This window comes from Jaculus jaculus, chromosome 10 (genome assembly GCF_020740685.1).
Source record: "Jaculus jaculus isolate mJacJac1 chromosome 10, mJacJac1.mat.Y.cur, whole genome shotgun sequence".
NCBI classification, from domain to species: domain Eukaryota; kingdom Metazoa; phylum Chordata; class Mammalia; order Rodentia; family Dipodidae; genus Jaculus; species Jaculus jaculus.
This window is the reverse complement of record NC_059111.1, coordinates 2974223-2998905: the sequence shown is the minus strand read 5'-3', so window position 1 is coordinate 2998905 and position 24683 is coordinate 2974223. Positions and strand designations below refer to the sequence as shown.

At 41.1% G+C, this 24683-nt stretch overlaps 1 protein-coding gene across 2 annotated transcripts in view; it reads right to left on the bottom strand.

Annotated features, from left to right (window-relative positions):
* Positions 1-3396: 3396 nt before the first annotated feature.
* Positions 3397-24683, bottom strand: part of Unc13c (unc-13 homolog C) — a 583772-nt gene continuing 562485 nt past the window's right edge. For both annotated transcript variants that reach the window (XM_045160688.1, XM_045160689.1), the window contains 3 exons: positions 6902-6994; positions 6033-6192; positions 3397-4970 (listed from right to left, as the gene is read on the bottom strand). In XM_045160688.1, the coding sequence (XP_045016623.1) occupies positions 4685-4970; positions 6033-6192; positions 6902-6994 (539 nt within the window). In that variant the 3' untranslated portion in view covers positions 3397-4684. The remainder of the gene's footprint in view (positions 4971-6032; positions 6193-6901; positions 6995-24683) is intronic.

The window sequence follows — 24683 nt, the reverse complement described above, 5'->3', positions numbered from 1 at the left end:
CAGTATGCTCTACAGAGTTGAAGTCACTTTCCTAGCTGGGCTCTAAGCTGGCGAGGCTTGTAGCTCTGGTTGCTAGTATCTGCACTATTAGAATTTTTCTGAACTGTTTTTTTATCCTTATCGCTACAAAAGTGAGTATCTCCCCTGCTGTGGGTCTGAGACTATAGAGTTGGGTATTTTTCTGTTTGTTTCTTATAGTACATTGTTGCCATAGACACCGGGGTCTAACACAGTTTCTGCTTTTCAGTATTCTCAGCTGGAACTGCACCAGTGATACATCAGATGTTTCAGTTCCTCTTGTGCACAAACAGGTGAGTGCTGGGTGTTTCTACTCAGATATTTAACAGTCTCTTCCCTCAATTTTCTATTGGGGTTTTAAATGATTTATATCAATTTGCACCACAGAATCGAGCCTAATCCATTACGAATATCAAATGTTTCTCCTTTGTTCTGTGCATGTAGCTTTGTTTCAGTAAGGTTTTAATATGGCCAAATTCATATTTCATTCCTTTTAATCTTTTGAATTTCTGCTTAAGACCTCAGGGCCTTTAACATGCTAGGCCAGCACTTTACTGCTGAGCTATAACCCTCTTTTCCTTTTGAGACAGTGTCTCATACTGGGCTTGACCGTGTCATCCTCCTGTCTGCCTCCTGAGTGCTAGAACTATAGGTGGATGCCATCACACCCAGTGAATTTGTCACATTTCTTGTGCTTGCAACAAAATACCTGGCAAGAAACACCATAGGGAAGAAGGATGCTTGTTAGGCTCATGGTTTGAGGGGATCCAGTCTGTCATGGCGGGGAGGCATGGCAACAGGCACGTAAGGCAGCCCGTCCCATTCTGTCTGGGTACCCACCTCATTGAATGGAGCCACCCTTGTTTAGGATGGGTCCCTTTCCTCATTTGAAGCTCTGTGAGAGCATCCTAACAGACATGCTCCAAGTTGTAGCTTCTAAGCGTCATTGTCGGTTTATCAAGAAGACGGTGAGGATGAGCCACCACACCCAGCCAGGAGACCAGTCTTTACTCCTGGGTTAGAGGACACGCTATTTTACCCTGAATTGTTCTATGTTTGTTCTGAATTGGAGACATGGAGTCCACCTGCATTCTGCCTTATTCTTGTGTGCTCTGTATACTGACTGAGTTTTATCTATTTCTATTTTGGCCTTTTTCGTATTTTGTTGTATCTATTCATTTTACAAGAAATAATGGCATTTTCATTCAAATATATCATGTTCTATGACTGTATTCACCCTCGCTATTCTCCCCTCCCCTTCCATTAGGAAGGGGAATGTTTTATCTATTGATATGTGGACATAGAGTATATTTGACTCCAATTGATAACACTCAACACAGTACCAAATTCCTATATATGTATAGGCTTATTCTAGACAGACTGTATATCTATCCCATGTATCTATGAAACACTTTATTTCTTTATTATGGCTTTACAATATGCCACTGGTTTCTACTAGAAGTGTGCTCATCATATTCCAAATTTGCTTTTTCTATTCTTTTGAGTCCATGTGGATCTGTAATTAAAAGTCTTCTGTAGTGATCTTTATGGGAATATAATCAAATTTTAATATTAATATGGAAACATTGCCATCTACACGGTCAGTACCTTGTCAAAAGACCTGCTTCCTTCTTATATCTTTTACTTTTTAATTTTTTTGTTTTTTTGAGGTAGGGTCTCACTCTAGCCCAGGCTGACCTGGAATTCACTATGGAGTCTCATGGTGGCCTTGAACTCATGGCGATCCTCCTTCCTCTGCCTCCCAAGTGCTGGGATTAAAGGCATGCGCCACCACACCTGGCTCCTTCTTATATCTTTTAGTTTTTGGTAGCTTTGAATTGTCTTATATGTCTTACAAATGTCCTTTTTTTTGTTAGACTTTTTCTTAAGTGGGCTAAGTTTTGTTGCTGTTGTGAACAAAGTCTTATTTTTTATTATGTTTTCGAATTGATGAAGAATATTTTTGTACATCTTTATATGAATGTAAATTAGTAAGAGCAGAGCATATTTGGCCAGTGTATTTAAACTCTCTTAGGCTCACTTTCCTCATCTCCAGAATTGAGATTCAGAACACATATATTGTAAAGTATGGATTCCTTTAACATTTACACATATGAGCAGAAGAACATATTTGTGGCCCCTCCATACTGCCATGGTTGAAAGAGCAGGACTGGCATGGAGGGGCAAGGGAAAGGGGCAGGAAGGCAGAGGCCTCCGAGCACATGATACACTTGGAAGGAAATCTTTATGAGATCCGTCACCATAGAGTAATTTTCAAAAGACCAAAGATGAAATAGGAGGTTAGATTTGTTTTTGAGGTCTCACTTTAGTCTAGGCTGGCCTCAAACTCACAGCAATTCTCCTACCTCAGCCTCCCAAGTGCTGGGATTAAAGGCACGCACCACCACACCCAGCTAGATTATTATTGTTTAAGAGAGAAAGAATTGGTGCACCAGGGCCTTCTTGCCACTGCAATCAAACTCCAGACACATGTGCCATTTTGTGTGCATGTGCAATCTTGCCATGCCACCTTGTGCATCTGGCTTACATGGGGCCTGGAGAGTTGAACATGGGTCCTTAGGCTTTGCAGGTAAGTGCCTTAACCACTGAGCAATCTCTCCAGGCCTAGGTTTTTGTTTTTTAATGAGCCAGGAAGAAACGAGAAAATTAAACCAAACCAAGAAGATAGAAGAATAGACTAAAAGTAAAATCGAGAGATTGAAGTTCAAAGGATTAAAAATAGAGAAAAAGTAATGAAATCAAACCTAGTTTTCAGAATGATCAAATAGCTAGATTATTAGTAAGAATCACCAGGAAATTAAGAGATAAAATAACAGTGTATGTTTGAGGTAAAAATCATTATATACAATGAATTTTTTATATCACCTATGTACATATGACATAAAAATTATATGTATGTACACCAGGAGAAACAATGCCAACTGAAGTACAACAAAGCAAGTGAATATAAAATATGTGCTTTGAAAGTTGTTATAAGTTGAAGGGAATTGGCATTCTAAAATATATATGAGACATTCAAATTGGAACTTAGCCTCTGCTCCTTCTCATGCTACAGGTTTTGAGTCTGTCAAAGGGACATTGGAAACCTCAACCAGCGAGACCACCTGCCCAGCCAGAGAGCTGCTGAGTTTTCTTTACAGGATTAACAGCATTCCACAATTCATGGGTAGCTGCATTAGTTATTTTTTGTTTTCACTGTCATTATCTTGAAGTGTATGGTTGCTTCCATTGATAACACTCACTAAATGAGTGAATTGCAACAAGATTTAGAACCAGATAATGTGAGTCATGTTGCACACCATGCAAAGAGCCTGTCATTCGATAATTAGGTAATGAAACAAGAAGGCACAACACAGCCACATATAATCCATTTATTAATGCATGTGCCAGAGGATTGATACTATGCATTGGCAAAGTCAGGAACAAAGCAATTGCCTAAGATTTTAACACGAATTAGCCAATCCCACTGGCCTGTTTTTACATGTCAGACCAGGACACCCACAGAACAACAGGGGAAGCAGTTTCTCACTTTCAATCCACTAACAGCGACAGTACCAGTTATGGAGGTCTGTCCTGCAGCCAGGTATTTAGGTACAGACTAAAAAGTGAAATCATAAAACCCATAAAATGCAAATATTTGTAATCAAGTTCAGTTGTTCTCCTATTTTATCTGATGCATTTTAGGCATATAAATAACATAAATTACAAAATTGTAAGCAATTTCCTCAGAGTTTATTTCACTTTTTTTCTCACTAATACATGAAAGACATAACTTTAGGCTCCAATGCAGGTTACAATAATGCTGCATTCAGTATAAATAATTGAATATTTTTTTTCAAGGAACATTTGACTATAGATTTAAGGAGACAGTCATAACTATATTATTTTTTCCCTCTGATATTCTTTTCATAGGTACTTAAAACAACAACCCTTTCCATCCATTTTCTAAAACATGAATTCTATGACTTTCCAAAGGATGGGATTTGGTAAAGCTGAGGCAATGCTAGATGGCAAATGCATTGGTTTACTGGTTTTCTTCTTTTTTATACAAATGTGACGGGACCTTGGCAGTTTTGAGGAACACAGTTTTATCAAACGTTAACAAACTATTTAGCATCGCTTTGTGTAAGTTTGCTGTGACAGCAGTTCTTCACAGTGATATTTCAGAAAGGTCGGAAACTGGTCAACATAAAATATTTCCTTCCTTTTCTAGTTTAATTTGTATGCAAAAGTCATCACAATATATCTGCAACTATAAAATTACAAATGCTTTCTATAAGTCACGGTATTTCTACTTGTGGTAGAAAATGGTATTTGCAAGATGTCTACAATGAAGTCAGGGTGACTGAAATGGAATGGGAGTCACAGATTCTTTCTGTTAGGGTCAGTGTAAATTAATTTAACAAATGAGAGACGTTTTTTTTCCTCGATGAGAATTTGTAGTGAGTTGAAATGAACATTTTAAAAGATTATCTTGATATTTCACTAAACATAATTTTGGCACTTCATGGATCATTTACTTCCCAAAGACAAGGACTGGTATAAAGTCCAGAAGGAGAGCCCATCCTTGACTCCCAGCAGACCCTGTGAGATAAACACTCCTGTGTTTTGCACACGCATGCGAGGGTCAGGCTAGGAAGACGCTTCAGGAACTCTCCTCAGCGGCTCTGGTTTCAGATTTCAGTCTGACAAACTCTTTAGCCACGTCATCGCTGGTCCTCTGGGAGAGTATCCTCAGGATGGTCAGGCCCGTTTCATCCATGGAGAGGTTTTTCAAGAGAGGGTACCAGGCCCCGTGGCTTCCTTTGTCTGCTATGTTCTGTAGCTGGATGACTGTCATGCCAATGATCCGATCCTCTCGGGCAAAGCAGTAATCCTTAACAGAAAGGTGAAGTTCATAGGCCCCTGGGCGGTTTTCGTTACCTAGAATGCTGTGGATGTTAAAAGTGAAAATTAGGAAACCTTTTGCTCATAGTGCTAAAATACCATTGAAAAATGTATACTATGTTATGTTACATTATTAGACAATCTCCTTAGGAGACTGCTATTCTGGGGTGAGAGTTACTCTTAAGAATTTCTCAGAGCCAGGCGTGGTGCACTCGGGAGGCAGAGGTAGGAGGATTGCCATGAGTTCAAGGCCACCCTAAGACTACAGAGTTAATTCCAGGTCAGCCTGGACCAGAGTGAGACCCTACCTCAAAAAACAAAACAAAAAAACGAACAAACAAACAAAAAAATAATTTCTATGCTACCTTTTCCTCATGAACTATTATTCAGCCTTGTTTCTAGGTAACAATGGTACAAACCTGTGCATGGAGAAATCACTGGAAGGAAATGGGAGCCTGACAAGAGCACACAGTGAGCTGGTTTTCTTGTTCACTGTTACAGCAGTATTTGTAACCTATAGAACAAAGTTCTTGCTTGTGGAATAAATAACTGGCTTAATCTGTTATTGATCTTGTACATCTGCACAGAGATGTATTAATGCTATACTATCTGCCTACCTACTCACACCCAAGTCCTGGATTGTCCTTTAAGTAAATGGCTCTTCATGTGCCATCACTCTTTCCCTAGATTCATGTCTTTGCAAAATAAGCCCCCATTAAGTGCTTGGGCTAGTACGATACACTCTTTCATCTGCCTATTTCACAGTGGTCTTGGCTCTCTGTAGTTCCTTATTGATGTAAGCAACACAACTGGTGTTCAGTTGTTCATCTAGAAACCCTGCACTCAGGGCCACCTACAGGATTAAGACATGTAATCCCAGGAGTGAGGTGGCTCATCCCATTACTTGAAATGTTTTCAAGTCTCTCTCTGTCAGGAGTAGGTATTAGTTTGACTTGGGAATTGCTAAAGGGCTGTCTATAAAATTTTCTGCATGCCATCGCTACCTCTAGCTGCCTGATATAACCCTACAGGCTTCCCACTGAATGCCCCAGTAAGTACCACAGCATTCTGGCCAGTTGAATGAAGGAGTTAGGTGTCTGACTTACAACTGAAACGTCTCGTTGTACTTCGGTGACCAGGTGTTGCTTTTTGTCTTCGTGCCTTGTTTTCTCTTCTTGTCACCAAGGTTGGGTCCCAGGATGAAAACTTCCACGAAGGGACGGAACATGGCTGTGGTCTGCCAGTTTAGGTCGTTGATGGCGATCACTAAAATCCAAGAATACATTTTTTTTTTTTAGCAAATGAATGCATAGACTGTTGCATTCTCTACTAGGATCTTATGCTAGATTTTTATTTAATGAGTATCCTTGTAGTAGAAGCAAGTCAGATGTATCATATTTTAACATGAAGGTATCTTCATGATTCATCTATGATTTCACTTAGGGGTAGTGTGTGTTTATGCACAAAATGTATTATAATCTTATATGAAACCTCATTGTAAAATATGAATATAGTCTCTCCTCTACTAAACACTTGCATATGTTTTCTCAATCTCAGATTATAGCATTAGGAACATGCCTGACATTTCTAATGCTAAAAATTAAGCACTTGGATTTGATCTAAGTATTTTTTTTAAAAATGTATGTATAAACATGACTATTAACCTGAACTGTCACAAGTACCATCCATGTAATACCATTTTAAAATATATTGGAGGGCTAATGTGGATATTAAAATGACCTTGTCTATGGTGATTTTAAAAATAGAATATAGACATATTGAGCAAAATGTTAGTCTTAAAATTAGAGTTCATTTCAGGGATGAAATTTAAGAACCGTTTTCATAATATAAAGGTCATAAACTGAGCCACCCATTTGCTGCAAATAATGCCTCTAATATATTTAAATGAAGAGTTTGATATTCTGAGGATGTCCTCTAATAATGTTTTCATACAATTATTTTAGATGTTAAATACCTTTTACGGTGACTTTGTGCTCACCAGTCCCTGGGGTAGCAGTTACATCCACATGGACAGATATCTGGCCCACTGCATCTTTGGAGGATCGACCTGTGAGCAAGCAGAGGCGTTCAGGCTACAGACTAGTGGAGCTCGACATTCTCTGCCTAAGATTTCTGTCTACTAATAGCTCTTGTTACGTAGGTTTGAAACTTGGGCATACTCCTACTTAGCCCATTAAATTAAAATTTCATATGCCCTACAGAAATTTGTGCAATTCCTTATTCCCACTGGAAGAGTTTTCAGTTCCTTTGGACTGATAAAGCTCTGTGCATTGATGCTTTTGTAAGAGCTCCTCTACAAAGTGATGTGCCAGGGAAAATAAAAAGGTGACTCTGCAGAAAATACTTATCCTCATGAGGCTACAGTTAGAGGCCAGTCATGAAATGTAATGAGTTTATCATTCTCACAACTGTTAATGCATCATTTACAAAATATACAGTGCAAGACCTTCTCTCTCATAGTACCTGAGGCTGTTTCACTGAACCTTGTACTTAGGGCGTTGAATCTTACTGGAAAATAATCACTGAGTTTACAAAAACATTTGGCCTTTAGTCTATTGTGTGATGAAATGGCCAGTTTTTAGTTGTTTCCAATCACATCTCCTACATATTCAGGCTTATTTATAGCACAATTTTCACAAGTGAAATACCTTTGTCAAAGTTATGTAGAGCTTAAATTTTGCCATATTGAAACTTTTACATAGTCATTTGCAAGCTTAACGCAGCTCTTAGATAAAACAACTGGTTAGGTTCTAAAGCTGAAACCAAAAGATTCTGAAGGTTTCCAACTTCAGAAACTGATTAAAACTTCTCTCTTGATAAGACAATAGAAGATCAAATCCCATGCTAGGAATAAGCAATAAAGGAAATGTTTTATCTTCCCGAAGTGAGGGTGAGAAATACTGAGGAGACTGAGGTGACCCCCAGGAGGACTCACTGGCCAAATATGGAGCCAGGAAAAAGTGACCCTCTCATCACAGTATGGAAATTGAAGTGTCCATACATCAGATGCCTGCTTGGGAGAAGAATTCTGAAGCAGCATGTGATTGACACTTTCATGGAGGGGCGGGGGGAGGGTGATGAAACCTGTTAATAATTCTAATGGTTCAACCAACAATAACATAAATCCACACTGGGATAACTGTAAGGAAGTGGCTATGCTATAGAAACTTATACTTGCAAGAGACTAGTTTTGGAAAAATAGTTTCATACCCCCCACATATATACACAATCTTTCCATGATTCACATCTTTATGTACTTAAGTTACATTTTTAAAAGTCTATTTCTTGCCATTTTGTCTTATTCCATTTAAAAGTACACTAATTTCTCTTAACATGTGACAGGAATGTCAATATTTCATTAAAACATTCAGTTGCTTGGATAAAAATATTAGTAAATGAAACATTTAATCTTCTAATTGATTGCCTTGGCTAATTTTATTGGCTCTATTTCTACAGCTGCAATGCCTGATAAAGTTAAAAATGGATGCATTCACTATCTTCCACTGGGCTCTCTGAATTCATTTTCCACCCTAATGGAAAGGTTTCCAGTGTTGTCATAATCTTAGGTACTGTGGATCAGTGAGATAATCATGACTGGTGGTAGACAGGACTCAGCATACTGACACTCACTGTCTCGCAACTATATCAAGAGTGTCACTGGGAAGAAAATACTTAAGGAGGCTTTTGAAGGTTGACTTGGTAACAGTGTGCACACAATTGTGAAGGAGAGGGTAGGTAGGAAGCTTCAGTTCAGAACAGATGAAGTAGTGGTCAATGGAAATGCTACAAAGTGGGGAGCTTGATTGGCATTTACAGTCTTGAGATAGTATTTGAGAGCTTCTGAAAGTTCTTTTAGGCACAAGTGGGGAGATTTTGAGGAAGTAGCCCTTTTGTCATTATCATCTCATTTTCTTTTGCAAAATTTCACACTTGCATTCCATGAAACCTAGGATCTAATCTTAAACTCAAACTTTGACAAAGATGCATTACATGCTGTTTTCTTTGGACAAATTCTTCAAAACTATCTATTTTTATCCACAAAACTCAGTGTGGCTTCTATGAAGCCCTGTCTAAGAATTTATGCTATTATATCCTCACATTTTATGCTATGAATAATTTTTAATTATATTCTCAATGGCCTTATATGATCTGCCCTCAGCTACTCATTACCAGTTAAAACTCCATGAACTTTCACTTCCATATTTTAAAATGGAGATAAAACCTGGCAGCATTGTTATTATAGGCTAAGGAATTTTTAATATGGATTATGTGCCCTGCATATAGTAGTTGTTTAATAAGTATTAAAATCCTTTAATAAATTCCTATAAGATTTATGCATAACACTGCATATCACAATGATAGTTCTCTATATGTGGGAAGTATGAATCTAGACCCTCTTCTCTCACCCTGCAAAAAAATTAACTCCAAGGCCAGGCATGGTGGCACATACCTTTAATCCCAGCACTTTGGAGGCAGAGGTAGGAGGACTGCCATGAGTTCAAGGCCACCCTAAGACTATGAAGTGAATTCCAGGTCAGCCTGAGCTAGAGTGAGACCCTACCTCAAAAAACAAAACAACAAACAAACAAACAAAAGCAATTCCAAATGGACCAAAGACACAAGTGGAAGAAAAAGTAAGGAGAACACTAAGATAAAGACTTACTGAATAAGACCCCAGTGGCTCAGGTAGTAAGACAAACATTCAACCAGTGGTATCTCATGAAACTACAAAGCTATTGCACGGGCAAACAAACCACCAAAGTCAATAGACAACCTACACAATGGGAGAGAATCTCACCCAGCTCTTCAACTGACAAAGGTTTAATATCTAGAATATAGAAAGAACCCAAAAAGCTCAGCAACGAAAAAAAAAAAAAAATCAACCCAGTCATAAAATAGGATACAGAACTGAACAGAGAATATTCAAAAGTAGAAATACAAATGGCTGATCATCTTTAACATCTTTAACATCTTTAGCCATCAAGGAAATGCAAATGAAAACTACTTTGAGATTCCATCTCACTCCTGCCAGAATAATGGCATTAATCAGTATCTAAAAGCCTATCTCTTTGTTATATAACTCTGAGAGTGAGAGAGTGCATAGTTTGGGAAGAAGCATCCGGCAGGGGTTAAACTTTCTTTACCCTAAAACCACAGGCAGTTGCTGTTGGCAAATCCCAGGGCCAGAACTGGGTGACAGCTCACAATGGCCAAGGAGGTCCTCAAACAATGTAGGCCACTGCCAATGCATTTGGTTACCCACCAAAATGAAATGGTAAGACCTTATTGCTGAAGACACCACAGGATGTGGTTGCAGGACATCAAGAAATCAAGCTGGAACTGAGCTTGAAGCCTGCTGGCTATCTTTTCCTGTCTGGAAAGGGCTATGTGAGCTGCTGGGGCATAAAAGCCATCAACAGCAGGAATAAGCAATGGATCCTGTAAGCTACAAAATCAACGAGCCAGGCTAGATGTACTCACCTGTGCAGTAGTGGCCCATAGGTTGTGGGGCAGTCAGCTGCTCTCTGATGGGATATGAGCCCACTCAGTGGGAGGGAATTCATAGCTATTACTCATGTATGAAACCTATGCTTTGCAAGGCCATAGACCCTTCAGGAGAGCTTCCACTGGTATTTGGCTAAAAGGAGAGGTTATGCCTGTCAACAATCTTCTAAATATCTATGTTTATCCCCTTTGATCCATGCTGCTCTTACTTTTGGGTCGAAAATCTTCTTTTTACAGGTGGCAGTGAATATTGGGACAACCCAAGACCCATCAGAAAAAAAGAACGCCAACTGCCTAGCGTGAGATAAGCCATCTCTATCACAGCTGCCAGGACCCAGGAGACGTCACAGAGGAAGTGGCAGCTTAAATGAGTGCTGCTCTCACAGCTAGCCAGAGAACATTCTCCAGGGAGATGGTTATGGAACCTGAGGAGACTCAAACTCATAAAAGCAGAAAGTCAGAGGCTGCTGAGAACTCAGCCCTAAAGAGACTCAGGAACCATTGGGGACGAAGGGGCAGAAAGAATATAAGAGCCACAGGGTGGGAAGGAGTACCCTGAGGCTCCCTGTCCCCCGAGACTGACCAGTGCATTCACGACCTTACTCTGATTACCTACAACCCACTGAGGAGGGCTCTCAGTGGAATAACGGTGGGGGAGAGGGGATATAAGAGTTTAACCCAATGGGAATATGACCAAATTTCAATGTGTTCATATGTTAAAGTTTTGTGTTATGATTCACACCTTTAATTTTAGCACTTGGGAGACAAAAGAAGAGGAACTTCCATGAGTTTCAGGTTAGCCTAAGCTAGTGTAAGTCTCTGCCTAAAACAATACTAACAAAAAAGAGGAGGAAGAGCAAGAGAGGGAGAAGCTGGGTGTGGAGGAGCATGCCTGTAATCCCAGCACTTGGAAGGCTGAAGCAGGGGAAGATTGCTGACTGAGCTTAAGACCAACCTGGGCAACATACTGGGGACATGTCTCCAACAAAAACAAAAAGGAAAGAAATGTCAAATACATGAAGAGACATTTATGATTAAATTAAGCATTATATAATGTGTATGTGTTAAAACATCATGTTTACCTTTTAATGTGTGCAAGATTTAAAAGAAAAGAATTACAGTTATCTAAATAAAAAACAGACAACTTTAGAGTGTCTGGTGTTTTCAACATCTTTCAATTCCCTTATTCACTAAAATATCCTGGTTAAGCACAATAAATGTCAGATTTTTAGTAGCCCTGAAATGTATAGTGAGGAAACAACTCTACTCGCTGATATAGAAATTTCATCAGCCAAGTGTTCCATGAAAGGCAATTTGTGATCATTTTAAAAGAAGAGTTATCAAAACCCTGGTTCTCAAGAATACACCTCCAGGTAACAAGAGCACACAGCTGTGGGTGTATCAAAAAACAAGAGTTAATTAACAAATGCAGGTAAAAAAATGTGGAGAAAAGAGAATCCTTCTACACTGAGGATGTAAATTGGTGCAGCTATTGTGGAAGGGCCTCCAAAACTCAAACACTGAACTATCCTAGCAGGCTCCTCAATCTCACTCGTTGGTATTACCCAAGACAAATACAATCAATACTAAGACATGGGGAAAACCCCACAACTGTCCACAACGGGTGAATTATGAAATGAAGCACATAGACACAGGGGAGGATAGTCAGCCAGAAGTGAACGAAACCCTGTCATCTGTGACAGCATGGATGGCCTGGAGGATCACGACGTTAAGCAAAACGAATCAGGTACAAGGAAACGAGGAACGCATGTCTCACACTGGAGGGTTGAGAAGTTGATCAGTGATGGTTGTCAGAGGCCAGTGAAGACAGGGCAGAGGTGGAGACAGAAGTGGGGAGAGGTAGACCAGTAGGCAGCAAGAAGCGTTGGTGCGGTTGGTGCTGTTGCATGGCAGAGAGGTGATGAAAATGTGTCTTACATTTCAAAAGAACTAGAAGGAAAATTTTGAAGATCTTTACCATCAAGGCACTAAAAATTTTTGGGGAGGCAGGTATGTTTAACTTTACTTATACATTACTCAGTGATACATGGAACCCCATCAGCAATACACTTAGGTTTCTACACATGATAGGAAGAGAGAAGATTGATGTGGCAGGCTTGTCTCTTGAGGAAGACAGCCTGCTCTCCGCCTGGTTAGAGTCTCTGCATTTTTCTGTGTTATAAGGTAGCAGTAGCTGGTTCCCAAATAAACATCAAGAATGACAGCCGAATTATTGCTTTTATGTATTTACAAATCAGAAAACTTCCCATCAAAGCGATCACCAGGAAGCATATTTCTTCTGAAGAGAAAATCCCCAAGGTAATTTAAAGACTTTAATTGTGTTGTTACAGAATTCGTGAGATTTATACAGGAAAAATGTAAAATTCTAATTAGGACAGTGACTTGCACTGGTACATTTATTTCTGAAGAGTTTTATGCCACTCAAGATGGCTGAGTAGAGAAGCCAGCAGCTGTGTTCCTTCACAAAGAAAAGCCAGGAAGGATAATGAGTGCAGAGTTGCACTGTTAGGTGAGTGACCAGGGGGACGGCGAAGTGGTGAGACACAGAGAGAATAGCTCAGTAAGAAAACCAAGCTATCCTTCATCTGTCACCCTGTCCTACAGTCTTACACTTGGCAGGGGAGGACTCTACCTTTAGAGGAATAATGTTGGAAGAGAAAGTTCCAGCAAATTATCAGTGTAAATTGTGGCAATTCTAGCCACTGGGCAGTGCCCCATCCTCACAGGCTTGCAGCCCACCTAACCAGTCACCAGAAATCGGCAAGGCAGCCTGGCTTTAGAACAGGATGCATATCAATGCTCATGAGCCCCCAGGGTGCTGTAGACAGGGGCCATCTGAAAATAGACTGTCTTTGGGATCAGAACTCCCTGTATATTCTCAAATCCAGCATCCCACTGGCTTAGGGACCAAACTGGGCCCAGCTGAGGCAAGAGCACCGTAGGGAATGTGCATTGCATTCTCAGACAGACAGTGCTGGATGGCATCATCACACTAACAAAGCACTTAGGAAGCTTGACCTTTGAGACCAAAGGCTTGGCCAGCCATGTAGACACACACAATCCTTCCCACTGCACCTCTTACTAACAAGGCCAACTAACACCACTGCTGCCCTGTTCACAGGGGCGTGCTGGGGGCCCTTGGGTATTTCTGTGATTCCATTTATCACTTCAGCCCCCTGAGCACATGGCTGGGGCAAAGAGAAAGAAATGTTTACAAAAGAACCTTCCAGATGTCTTGTATAACTGAAAGCCTGACAGAACGTGAGATGAAGATTAAAACAACACTGCTTGGCTGCAATCTAGATAGCTTAATATTTTCTCATGATGACATCTAGGTTCTCTTTGTATGATGTCGTGCCAGTGTGTAGAAGGGTGTTGTTCAGAACTTCAGTGGTTAATAAAATGGGCTATGTTTCAAATCCCTGAAGCCAGTCACTATGGTAGTTAGGTGTCTTAAAAATGGCATTGCAGGGCTAGGAAATGGCTCAGTGGCTAATGGCACTTGCTTGCAAAACCTGGTGGCTTGAGTTTGACTTCCCAGTACCCATGAAAAGCCAGATTCTGAAAGTGGCACATGTATGTGGAGTTTGTTTGCAGTGGCAAAAGACCCTGGTGTACCTTTACACATATACACATACACAACTAGTGAAAAATAAAATTGCATTGCAAAGTTGAGTTATCCTAGCTTTAAATACTTCAGGATTTAAACTAATGATATTTTAGAATTACAGAACCTTGGAGACCATTTGTTCCAGGTGCTTGTTTCAGACATACAGAAGCTGAGAAAGTTCCTGTATCTGGGCAGAGTCAGTGGCAGGGCTTCCTATTTTCCTTTATTTTAAATTGTGGTTCATCCCACAGATTAAAGTAGCTTGCCTCCAAAAGCTACACAATAGGGAAGAATAGTAACAAATAGGATTTGCCACTAGGCAGCCAGGGGATTTCCCCAATCACTTGTATTTGTTCCTCTAGACACTTGGTAGTTGGAAAATAAATCAGAAACCCAAATGCTAGGTCCTGAGAACTATTTGTGATGGAGCAGGCTCCAATCTATTTCACCTGGCCTGGTGGACTCTCTCTTCCAAAATCTACTTGTGCATCATGAGGACCAGCAAAATGCCAGTGTGGGGTGAGGGGCTTCCAGATGCCATGTGTCTCCCTAGCAATCTTGATGGGCATAAAGAGACTCACCTAGAGAATGGATCTTGCCTCCTGGGCACTTACTTACATCTTACCATTAATGCAGTGGTGACTGGTCCTGACAAATGAAACCAGACTATAGGCTTGCCACCCTCAAACCACTGGTTTTGTCCGTTACTAAAGAGAATTAGGAAGTTGGTAAGGACAAGCCAGGTTGCATGAATAGAAAAATGTATGTCTGAGGCTGGGAATATGTCTCAGCAGTTAAAGGTTCTTGCTCACAAAGCCTGATCGCCCTGGTTTGATTCCCCAGTACCTACATAAAGCCAGATGTGCAAAGTGGCACATATGTCTGGAGTTCATTTGCAGGCAATAGGCCCTGATGCACCCATTCTCATTTGCATTCTCAATCTTTCTCTCTGTTTTCAAATGTATACCAAATAAAAATTTTAAATGTATATCTGAATGGATCTTCTGACTTAAGTACAAGCAAACACACTAAAATCAATAATGGCTTCTGAAAAACATATAATAAATGAGAATATAAAATAACAATAGCTTAGGGACTCACAGAAAGCCTATCTCTGCAAATGTATTCCTGAAACTAGGATGAAATACAGAGCCATAACCAAAGTACAGTAAAAGCAATTTTCCTGGGCTGGAGGGATGGCTTAGTGGTTAAGGTGTTTGCCTGCAAAGCCAAAGGACCCATGTTAGCCAGATGCACAAGGGGGCGCATGTGTCTGGAGGCCCTGATGCACCCATTCTATCCCCCCCCCCCCCTCTCTCTCTCTCCCTCTTTCTCTGCCAAATAAATAAATAACTTTAAAATTAAAAAAAGCAATTTGCTTCAGGTAAAAATCTTCAATTCTAAGCATAAAAAAATGGAGTCTGTTTCAAGAAAAGACTAATGAAGTATAGACTACACCAATGCAGGCTGTCTGAAATGCTTAAATTTCAAAGACAAAGGGCAAAATGGGCTATGGAATTTAATCATCTTCCAAGAAGAGGGAAATCCAATGGCCTATAGGCTTCATCCTACAACAGTATTCATAAAGAAATGAAGCAAGGGCTGAAGATTTACATGAGAATCTTTGGTCCCAGATTTTTAAATCCAGCTATTGTTTCTCATATAAATGAGATGAAACCACTTCCAAAAATTTAATATAAAAATATTATATAAATATTACAATTTATTTAAAGAAATAAAAAATAGAGTTTCAAATATAATGACCCAGACACATTTAGCCAATAGAATACTATGTGATTAAAAGATTGGCAGCAGCCAGGCATGGTGGCACATGCCTTTAATCTCAGCACTTGGGAGGCAGAGGCAGAAGGCCTGCTGTGAGTTCAAGGCCATCCTGACACTACATAGTGAATTCTAGTCAGCTTGAGCTAGAGCGAGACCCTACCTCAGAAACAACAACAACAAATATATATATAAGATTGGCAGCGACCACTATATATATAAGAGGAATGATATAAATAGGAGGACATATTGCACTGTTACCATCAGGTGGACGGCAGGGGTCATATGGATGGCGGGTGACTAATGACACCATGTAAATAGAAGTGTATATAGGGCTGGCAGATGGCGAGTGGTCAAAGCGCTGGTCTGCAAAGCTGAAGGACCTAGGTTTGATTCTCCAGGACACATGTAAGCCAGATGCACAGGGTGGCACATGCATCTGGAGTTCGTTTGCAGCAGCTGGAAGCCCTGGTACACCAACTCTCTCTCTCTCTCCCCTCTCTCAAGTAAATAAATAAAAATAAATGTTTAAAAGAAGTATATATAATATTGTCACATTAGGTGGATGGTGAGGGGCATGGTGGTGGCCAGTGTAACCATGTTAAGTAGGAGGATATATCCTACTGTAACCACTGGGTAAGTAGCAGGGGATACAGCTCACCCATTAGATTTCAGCTTATGAAATTAAGGGCAATATCATTTCATATACTCTCAGTGTCTGCTTCTACCCCAATGCATGATAAAACTCCACAGAGAGCTAAAAGCACAAAGATAATATGAGGGTTTAACAGAGTGACAGGTGTTAAGGATGAATGAGTGAATAACAAACTGTCAAAGGTCTGTTCTCTTGGATTACATGTTGAAATATTGAGATGCCAATCAATGGTTAAATAATGCATCTCAATATAGATTTTCCTTAAAAAATTAATTGAGCACTGATCTTTGCCTAGCTTCCATTACACAGAGGTATTCTCTCTTGAAATATCATACCTAAGTTTGCAAAAAAAATTGTGCATTCCAATATGAAAGCAACAATTTTTTTTGTTTATTTTTTTGTTTTTCGAGATAGGGTCTCACTCTAGCCCAGGCTGACCTGGAATTCACGATGTATTCTCAGGGTGGCCTCAAACTCATGGCGATCCTCCTACCTCTGCCTCCCGAGTGCTGAAATTGCAGGCATGCACCGCCATTCCTGGTTTGTGTGGTGCAGGGATCAAACCCAGGGCATTGTGCCTGCTAGGCAAATGCTCTACCAACTGAACTACATCTCCAGCTCCTGTGAGGGTTTTTGTCAATCTATAAGTATAAATACGACATAAATATAAATATCAGGACCCATACACATAGTTTAATAATAGGATTTAAAAATAAACAGTATCTCCTTGGTTATCGATCCAGACCTTGCTTTTCCTTCACTTGATATTGCTAGATATTTGCTTGGGTTATAGGAGGATGTATCACACTATCATTACACATGGCTGGCAGGTCTATAGCTCACCTGCTAGAAGGTCTATAGCTCACCTGTTTAGAAGGGCAAGTGCAGTGGTTTTTAGGTTCATACTCTCCATATGCTCATTCTAGACTACTTAAGTATTCTCTTAATACTTAGGTGGCTTCTTAATATTTTGCTGTAACATTTGTGGCAATAACAAAGCAACACATTTTCAATGGGTGGTTCTGAGCATGCCTCCTGCTGGGATTTTGATCAACACTGCACTGCTCTGAATTTATAAATTTGGAAACTGGAACCTTTGTGATATTGTAATTGGCTCCACTGATATGATTTTTCTCTCCAGTGATTCAAGTGTTCACATAGATTAATAAAATTTCAAATCTCTTCCTGAGGATTTTGTATGCATTTTTCTTTGTTCACTGCAGTATCTTATTGCCTTACTTCTATTTTAAGCAGAATGTTTCTCTTTTTTATGTTATAATAGACTTAATTATGTAAAAGGATACTGTTGAGTTTGTATAATGGACAAGTTTGGTTAAATCTTTATTTTTCTACTTCTTTATACACAGAATTGCTTTTACTCTCAATGTATATAATCATGTTGTCTGGTTATAAAGATTTTTTCAATTCCTGCTTTTTGAGGAAATAATAATATAGTTAATTTTATGTGTATGTAACTTTGAGATAATAATGACATGGAGCTCATGAGAAGAACACCTCACTAGCTACATCATAAAACTATAAAAAAGTTTTAAATGAAATATGATAAAATATAACCCTTTGACTATATTGAGTTTATAATGAGGAAAGTTTAATCTAAATTCAAATAAATCTCACCAAAAATCTGAAAAAATATTTGACATTCCAATAATCATTTGTGATGAAAACTCTGAGATTGTTCAGACTTTCAGGATTTTTTAGTGTGATATAGACTATTTTAATCACTAAATTGATACTTCCAAGTGTAAAATAATTAAAGAAATATGTATAAAGTACTTTGCAGATGTCATTATTTGCATATTAGTTATGGGATTCCTGTGACGCTATCTGATTCTGCCCACATCGAGAGCAGAGAACCATGACCCTGTCAGCTCCTTATAGAACAAATGACTGTATGAGGGCCAAGGAGATTGGTGAGAGACAGCAGTACCCGCACGGTGAAAAATCCTACTGAATGAGTCAGGAAGGAAAGAATTGTCCTCACCATTCTTCCTGTAACTTCAAGCAACTCAGCATGGAAAGAGATGCTGCCTGTCGGGGTGGGGGAGGGAACTAAGTCCAAACCCTAGACTCAAAATATCCACTGCTGGTCAAAACCTCGAGAAACTTCTCAAGCAATGAGCTTGATGTTACACAGAAGACACCTATAGGCTAAAGTCTGATGAACACAGATGCCACCCTGACAAAATTATGGCACACCATTTCCAACAAAACATTAAAAATAGTTTTCAACATGACCAAGTGATTCGTTCAAGGGAAGCAAGGATGGTTTAATACATCCCATCAACAAATGGGATCCATCACATTAGTATTTTGAAGGGGCAAAAATGATACGGTCATCTCAATAGATGCCCAAAATGTCTTTGATGAAATTAAACACTCTTTCATGATAAAATGCTGAATAAATTAGTACCAGACATCATTATATCTTAATATGCAATGAAGACTATATTATTCTAACATTTAATGTTATGCTGAATGGAGAAAAGCTGCACTCTTCCCCCAAAGAAGATCGCCACTTCCGTCACGTGTGTTCAACATGAAACTGGAAGCACTAACCAGCATGGTAAGAGATTAAAATAAACGAAGGACATTCAGATGTAACAAACAAAACCATCCCTGACTTCAGATGATATGATCTATTTGTATACAACAGAAACCCCAGAGTCCAACAGAAAAACTACTGGAACTGATGAATTCAGCAAGCGCTCAAAATAAAAAATCAGCATACAAAATTTAGTAGCATGACTCTGTGCCAACAGTGATTTATCTAAAACAGAAATCAAGGAACTGATCTCATTTTATTTTACAGTAGCAACAAAAATTAAAGCACCTCAGAATAAATAAAACCAAAGAACAGAAATATATAAAATGCTAATGAAAAAAACTGAAGGCCAAAATATGTAAAGATACCCTGTGTTCATGTATAGGAAGAATCATATTGTTACAATTGTACATTTGACCCCAAACTACTTACAGATTCAGTGCAATCCCCATCAAACTACCAATGACATCCTTCACAGAACTAGAAAAATAATCACAGATTATATGAAAACCATAAAACACACTACAAAGCTGTGATAAACACCAACATAAACAACACTTCTCCACAGGCAACTGGCTGACAAAGATGCTAAGAACGTGTTGTTGTTGAAGTGGTAGTCTTGTGAATAAATGGTGATGGGACAAAAGCAGCTGCTTAGCTGTTGCTTGTTCACAGAGTGACCATACAGATGGGAAACTGGAAAAACACTGAGCTCAGCTTGGATATTACATGCTTTCTGACACTCAGAACTTTGCATTCAATAGGTTAATTTATAGATTTCTATCCAAATAAAATCTAGATGAAGAAAAAGTTTAGATAGAGACATGTTAAGTATTATTTAACATGTACTTTCGCTATTTAAATATATGTCTACCTTACATATAATTGCATTACACATATAACCAGTCATTTAACTAAACTACATTTCTTACTGTCTGAAGGATATGCCTGCTGATGGTTTCCTGTTAGCCAGCCTCACCCAGTCCAAACATTAACTCCTGCTCTCAAAATACCCGCAGTTCTCCACCTCCCCATTTCTAACACTGACAGCCCTACTCCGAAGGTCCCAACCTTTGGACATACCAAGGAATTCATCTTCTACTTTTGTTTCTGATCCCAACCAATAACTAGGTCATACCACCTACTCTTTGTCTAGCTTATCTGAGTCCCTCTCTGTATAACCCATTGTCTTGGTTTAGGCTCCAGTGTCTCATGTCTCTATATCTCTATCTGACCTTCAAAAGGTCTCTTCACTCCCAGCCACTTCTGCTGTACTTCACGCTCTCCAGATACCAATTCCATCCCGTTTTCTCTCCTTTGCTGCAATTCAGGACTTCTTTTGCTATTTTGAAGGAAAAATTACAAACTTCCTAATTGTAGACTTTAGATGCTTTTAACCAACTTTCTCTTTCATTACACTGAATAATGTCCCCTTGCAATGCCTTCCATTAATTCAGCCAGTACCCATCTCTGAGTCCTGGGCCTGTCTCTCTCTCTCTGACTTTCCCAGGCAGTGGGCTCAGTGACTCCTGGGGTCAGTGCACCCTCACCCATGGCAGCCATTGTGTCACTCGGTAGTCCACCTCACTGTTTGTCTGTTTTCCTGTTCATGCAGGATACATCTAAAGCCAAATGACTAGAGCAAGAGGACAGAGATGATGTAGCAGCTTCCTCCTTGTTTCTGGACAAAACACCCAACCAGAAGAAGTGTGTGGAAGGAAAGGTTCCTTTCGGGCTTTCTGTTTCAAGGGAATCTTCACCATGGTGAAGGAAGCGGGCTCCCTTCAACACCTGTGCACAGCAGGGACAGCAAACAGCAAGCAGCAAGCACGGGCTGGTTCTCAGCACATGGCAGGGTGGGACTCGAGATCCACCCCAGCAAGACCCCACCTACCAAAGACTCTGCCAGCTGGAGACTCAGTAGGCAGAAGAGAGCAAGCCATCCGAGGCTCGGGGAATATTGTGGAAGGGGGGCAGGAAGACTCAGGTATACTTACAAGGCACTGTTTCTCCCACAGTGAGTACCGATGACTCCACTGAGAAGGGTCACCAGTGGGATGGGGCAAGGGAGAGGGGACATAAGAGTATAACCTGATGGGACATGATCAATTTGCAATACATTAAAATAAACAATAAATTGAAAACCTGATGGGAACATGACAAATATGTTCATATGATAAAGTTTACAATCAATAACTTGAAAAACCACCTAAGGCTGTGGGGACATTTACATTCAAACTACCACAGATGACAAACTCAGGTCACCACACTGTTCCTACCTGTGGGCACACACACTTCACCTGTCACTTTGACCAGATGTTATCCACCCTGCCAAGCAGATGCCATGTTCAAACAGCTGAATGCAGAATTTGAAGCAGTAAGTGATCAGTGTCGCAAGGAAAATCAGTCACGGCATTGATGGGAGGGTGGAGCGCTGTCCACGGCGAGGCCATCATAGGTGGCCTTGTGAATGGTGGCAGCAGAGGGAGCTGACCTCCCTCCAGCAGTGATCAAGCAGAAACACCTCCAGCTGAGGCCTGGAGCCTCACCAATGAAAGGTCACTAAAAAGACGAGGAAGGAATTAGCATGGCTATGGACAGCCATGCAAATGGGTGACCACAGTGTGCCAGGTTGCAGGCCTGTGGCACACAGCTCGCTTAATGAGCTTCAGGGTTGCATCAAAGGGGGGGGCAGAACAATGAGGAGCGAATGTTGGAAGAGTACAATGTAACTGCCACTGGGAAGCAGCCATGCCCTGGGAAGTAGTCATCCACCAATTAACCCCTCCAAGGAAAGGCAACGAGCTGGGAACATACTACTCTGATCTTTTTCTCTGAAGCTGATCTAGTCCAACGTCATTCAGCAAGGACAGCCTGAGAGATAAAGGGACAGTCATGGGCAGAGAGAGTCATAGCAGAATTTCAGATCCCAGTTAGGACCTAGCATACAGTACGCTTATGTAGAGTTATGGTGAGTAAAGTGTTAGTGGCTAATGTCTTCTCTAAGGGTAACTTAGCCTAAAACCAGGGACGTTGAGAATTCTGGTTTGTGTGTCACTTGTGTATGGTGACATTTATCTTTCTTTGTGTTAATAAAGCTCGTCAAATGACAAGTTTAACCCCTTAGTTTTCCACCAGTATCCTCCCTACCAGTTTAAATATCTTTTAGTGACATATAACATTCGAAATTATGCACTGCTCACAATGGAGCAGAATTTTAATTTAATTTAATTTAAAGTTTTCTAAACAAGAAATGTGTCTGTTGTAAAGCTCCAAAATCATATTCAATCCTCAGTGGTTCTGTATAAAATTCCAAGTCTTAAGTCTTTGCTCATCTCTGTGCTTTGTCAAAATAAATTTTTGATGTGTGTCTGGGCATGTGCTTGCCACAACACGTGTGCGGAGGGCAGAGGACAACTTTCAAATGTCGTCAATGCCTTCCACTTCCCCTGAGGCAGGTGCTTATATTGATCACTGTTGCCTTTGCCAGGCTGGCTGGCCCATGAGCCTCTGGGGCCTTCTTCTGCCTCTGCCTCCCTTCCTGTCCACAGTGCCCGTCTCAGCACCTGACTTTTCACATGGGTGCTGGGGCTCCGCACTGGGTAGTACCCGTCTCAGCACGTGACTTTTCACATGGGTGCTGGGGTTCTGCACTGGGTAGTGCCCACCTCAGCATCTGACTTTTCACATGGGCGCTGGGGTTCTGCACTGGGTAGTGCCCACCTCAGCATCTGACTTTTCACATGGGCGCTGGGGTTCCGCACTCAGGTAGCCATAATTTTTCCACTGAGTAGTCCACCCAGACTGAAACCTTTTGAGGAGCAAGATGACGCTTCAGCTCAGAAGAGTAGTCAGGAATCTAGGAAGGCCACAGTGGCTTCGATGGCACTTCCAGTCACAGTGGGGCATTTGGCTTCATGAGCCTACTTCTCTTTTATAGTTTGACAGAATAACAAAGCTTGCAGCACAGACAGGCTTGCTATCGAAGCCGCCCAAGAAGTGGGGCCCAGCCCAGCGGTGCCCTGCGGAGACTGCAAGGAGACAAATTTTGCTTTCCAAAGAATGCCTGAGATGGCCAGTGCTTTGCCGGGGTATATTCTCCCTGGTACTCTGTCAGCAGCTGCAGGTAGCCGTGGGCTAATGTCCGTCAGTAGTATGTATGTGGGGGACAAACTCGCGGGTCTTGCCCGTTACAGGAGTGAAAGAACTCGTGGCTAGAGGAGCTGTTGAAGCCACAGAGCCATCCAGGTCTGCTGGGCTCCACTCCGTGGCACCTCATCCCAGCTGACTGAATCCAGAGCTCAGCCTTTCACTTATCCATTAGGCATCCATCAAACACTTCCTAGGCATTTGTATCTTAGACGATGAAAGTTGCTTAGGTTGGTAATTCCTCAGTGTTGCTGTGTAAGTAACCAAGGAGCTTTAAAATAGAAATGTGGCCTCATCCCCGCCCAGTTAAGTATTTATGTATATGCATGTGTAGGGGGGATGCACATAGGTGTGTGTAGGCCAGAGGTCAGCCCTGTCACTTTCAGGAACCCCATCCCACCTTTTTCTTTTGAGACAGGATTTCTCCTTGGCCTGGAGCTCACCAATTAGGCTAGACTGTCTGTCCAGTGAGCCCTAAAGATCCTCCAGACTCTGTCTCCTCAGTGCTGGGACTAAAAACACACACCACCATGTCCCAGTGAACCCTTTGTCTGAGTCCCCGGACCAGTTGTTACACTAGAGTTCCTAGGGTGCAGGCTCTAGCACTTGTATTTTTCAAAGGTTCTGCAGGCAGCTTGCGCTGTGGCCAGAGTTAGGGTTCTCTGTAACTTTGTCAGCTCATGGGGGGTCAAAGCTGTGGACATGCAGTGAATATTTGCTGGGATCAAGGCAGTGACAGGAAATATGGGGCTCTGGAAGCCCATGAGAGGAGCAAGTCATGGAGAATGGCTTGGTGTGCTGAGGTAGGCTCCCAGAGAACTTGGATCCCAGGCCCAAACCCCAAGACCAACTCCAACCCTGCCGTTTCCCTGACATCAACCTGGACCATGGCTGGCTGAAGCAGATGAGGACTCAACATGCAGCTCCACCGAGGTGCATCTTGGTGATTTCCGGTCCTTCCTGGACCACAGGAAACTTCCTACCTCATCCCAGCCTCACCACCCGGCAGGTCTGGATCCCAGGCAATAAATCTCAACCCCCAGCTGGGAACAGACACAGGGACGGATTCCGTGTGAACTTAGCATTGCTACCTAGAGAACAAGGCAGTCTTTGATTCAGTCAGATCTGTGTCTAGACTTGGGCTTCAGTGAGCATGTGCGCATGCATCATAGGGAGTACCACCCTGCTTTGTTTGGGTTTCCTCACGCTGCTTATTATAATGATATTCTTTCACTCTTTTTCAATGGTCTCTCAGCACAATAGCACCTGTGGGCAACAAAAAAGCCTCCAGCCCACTGTTGGCACAGTCCTGCCCCAGACTGGTTCTAGAGAGAAAGGTCCAGGTAGGAGTATTATGTGACCAGAAACAACACACTCTTAGAAGGAACTGCTGGCTTCGAGATCAAAGGACAGTCTGCCCTCTTGGTTTCCAGAATCACTATTTAGACCTG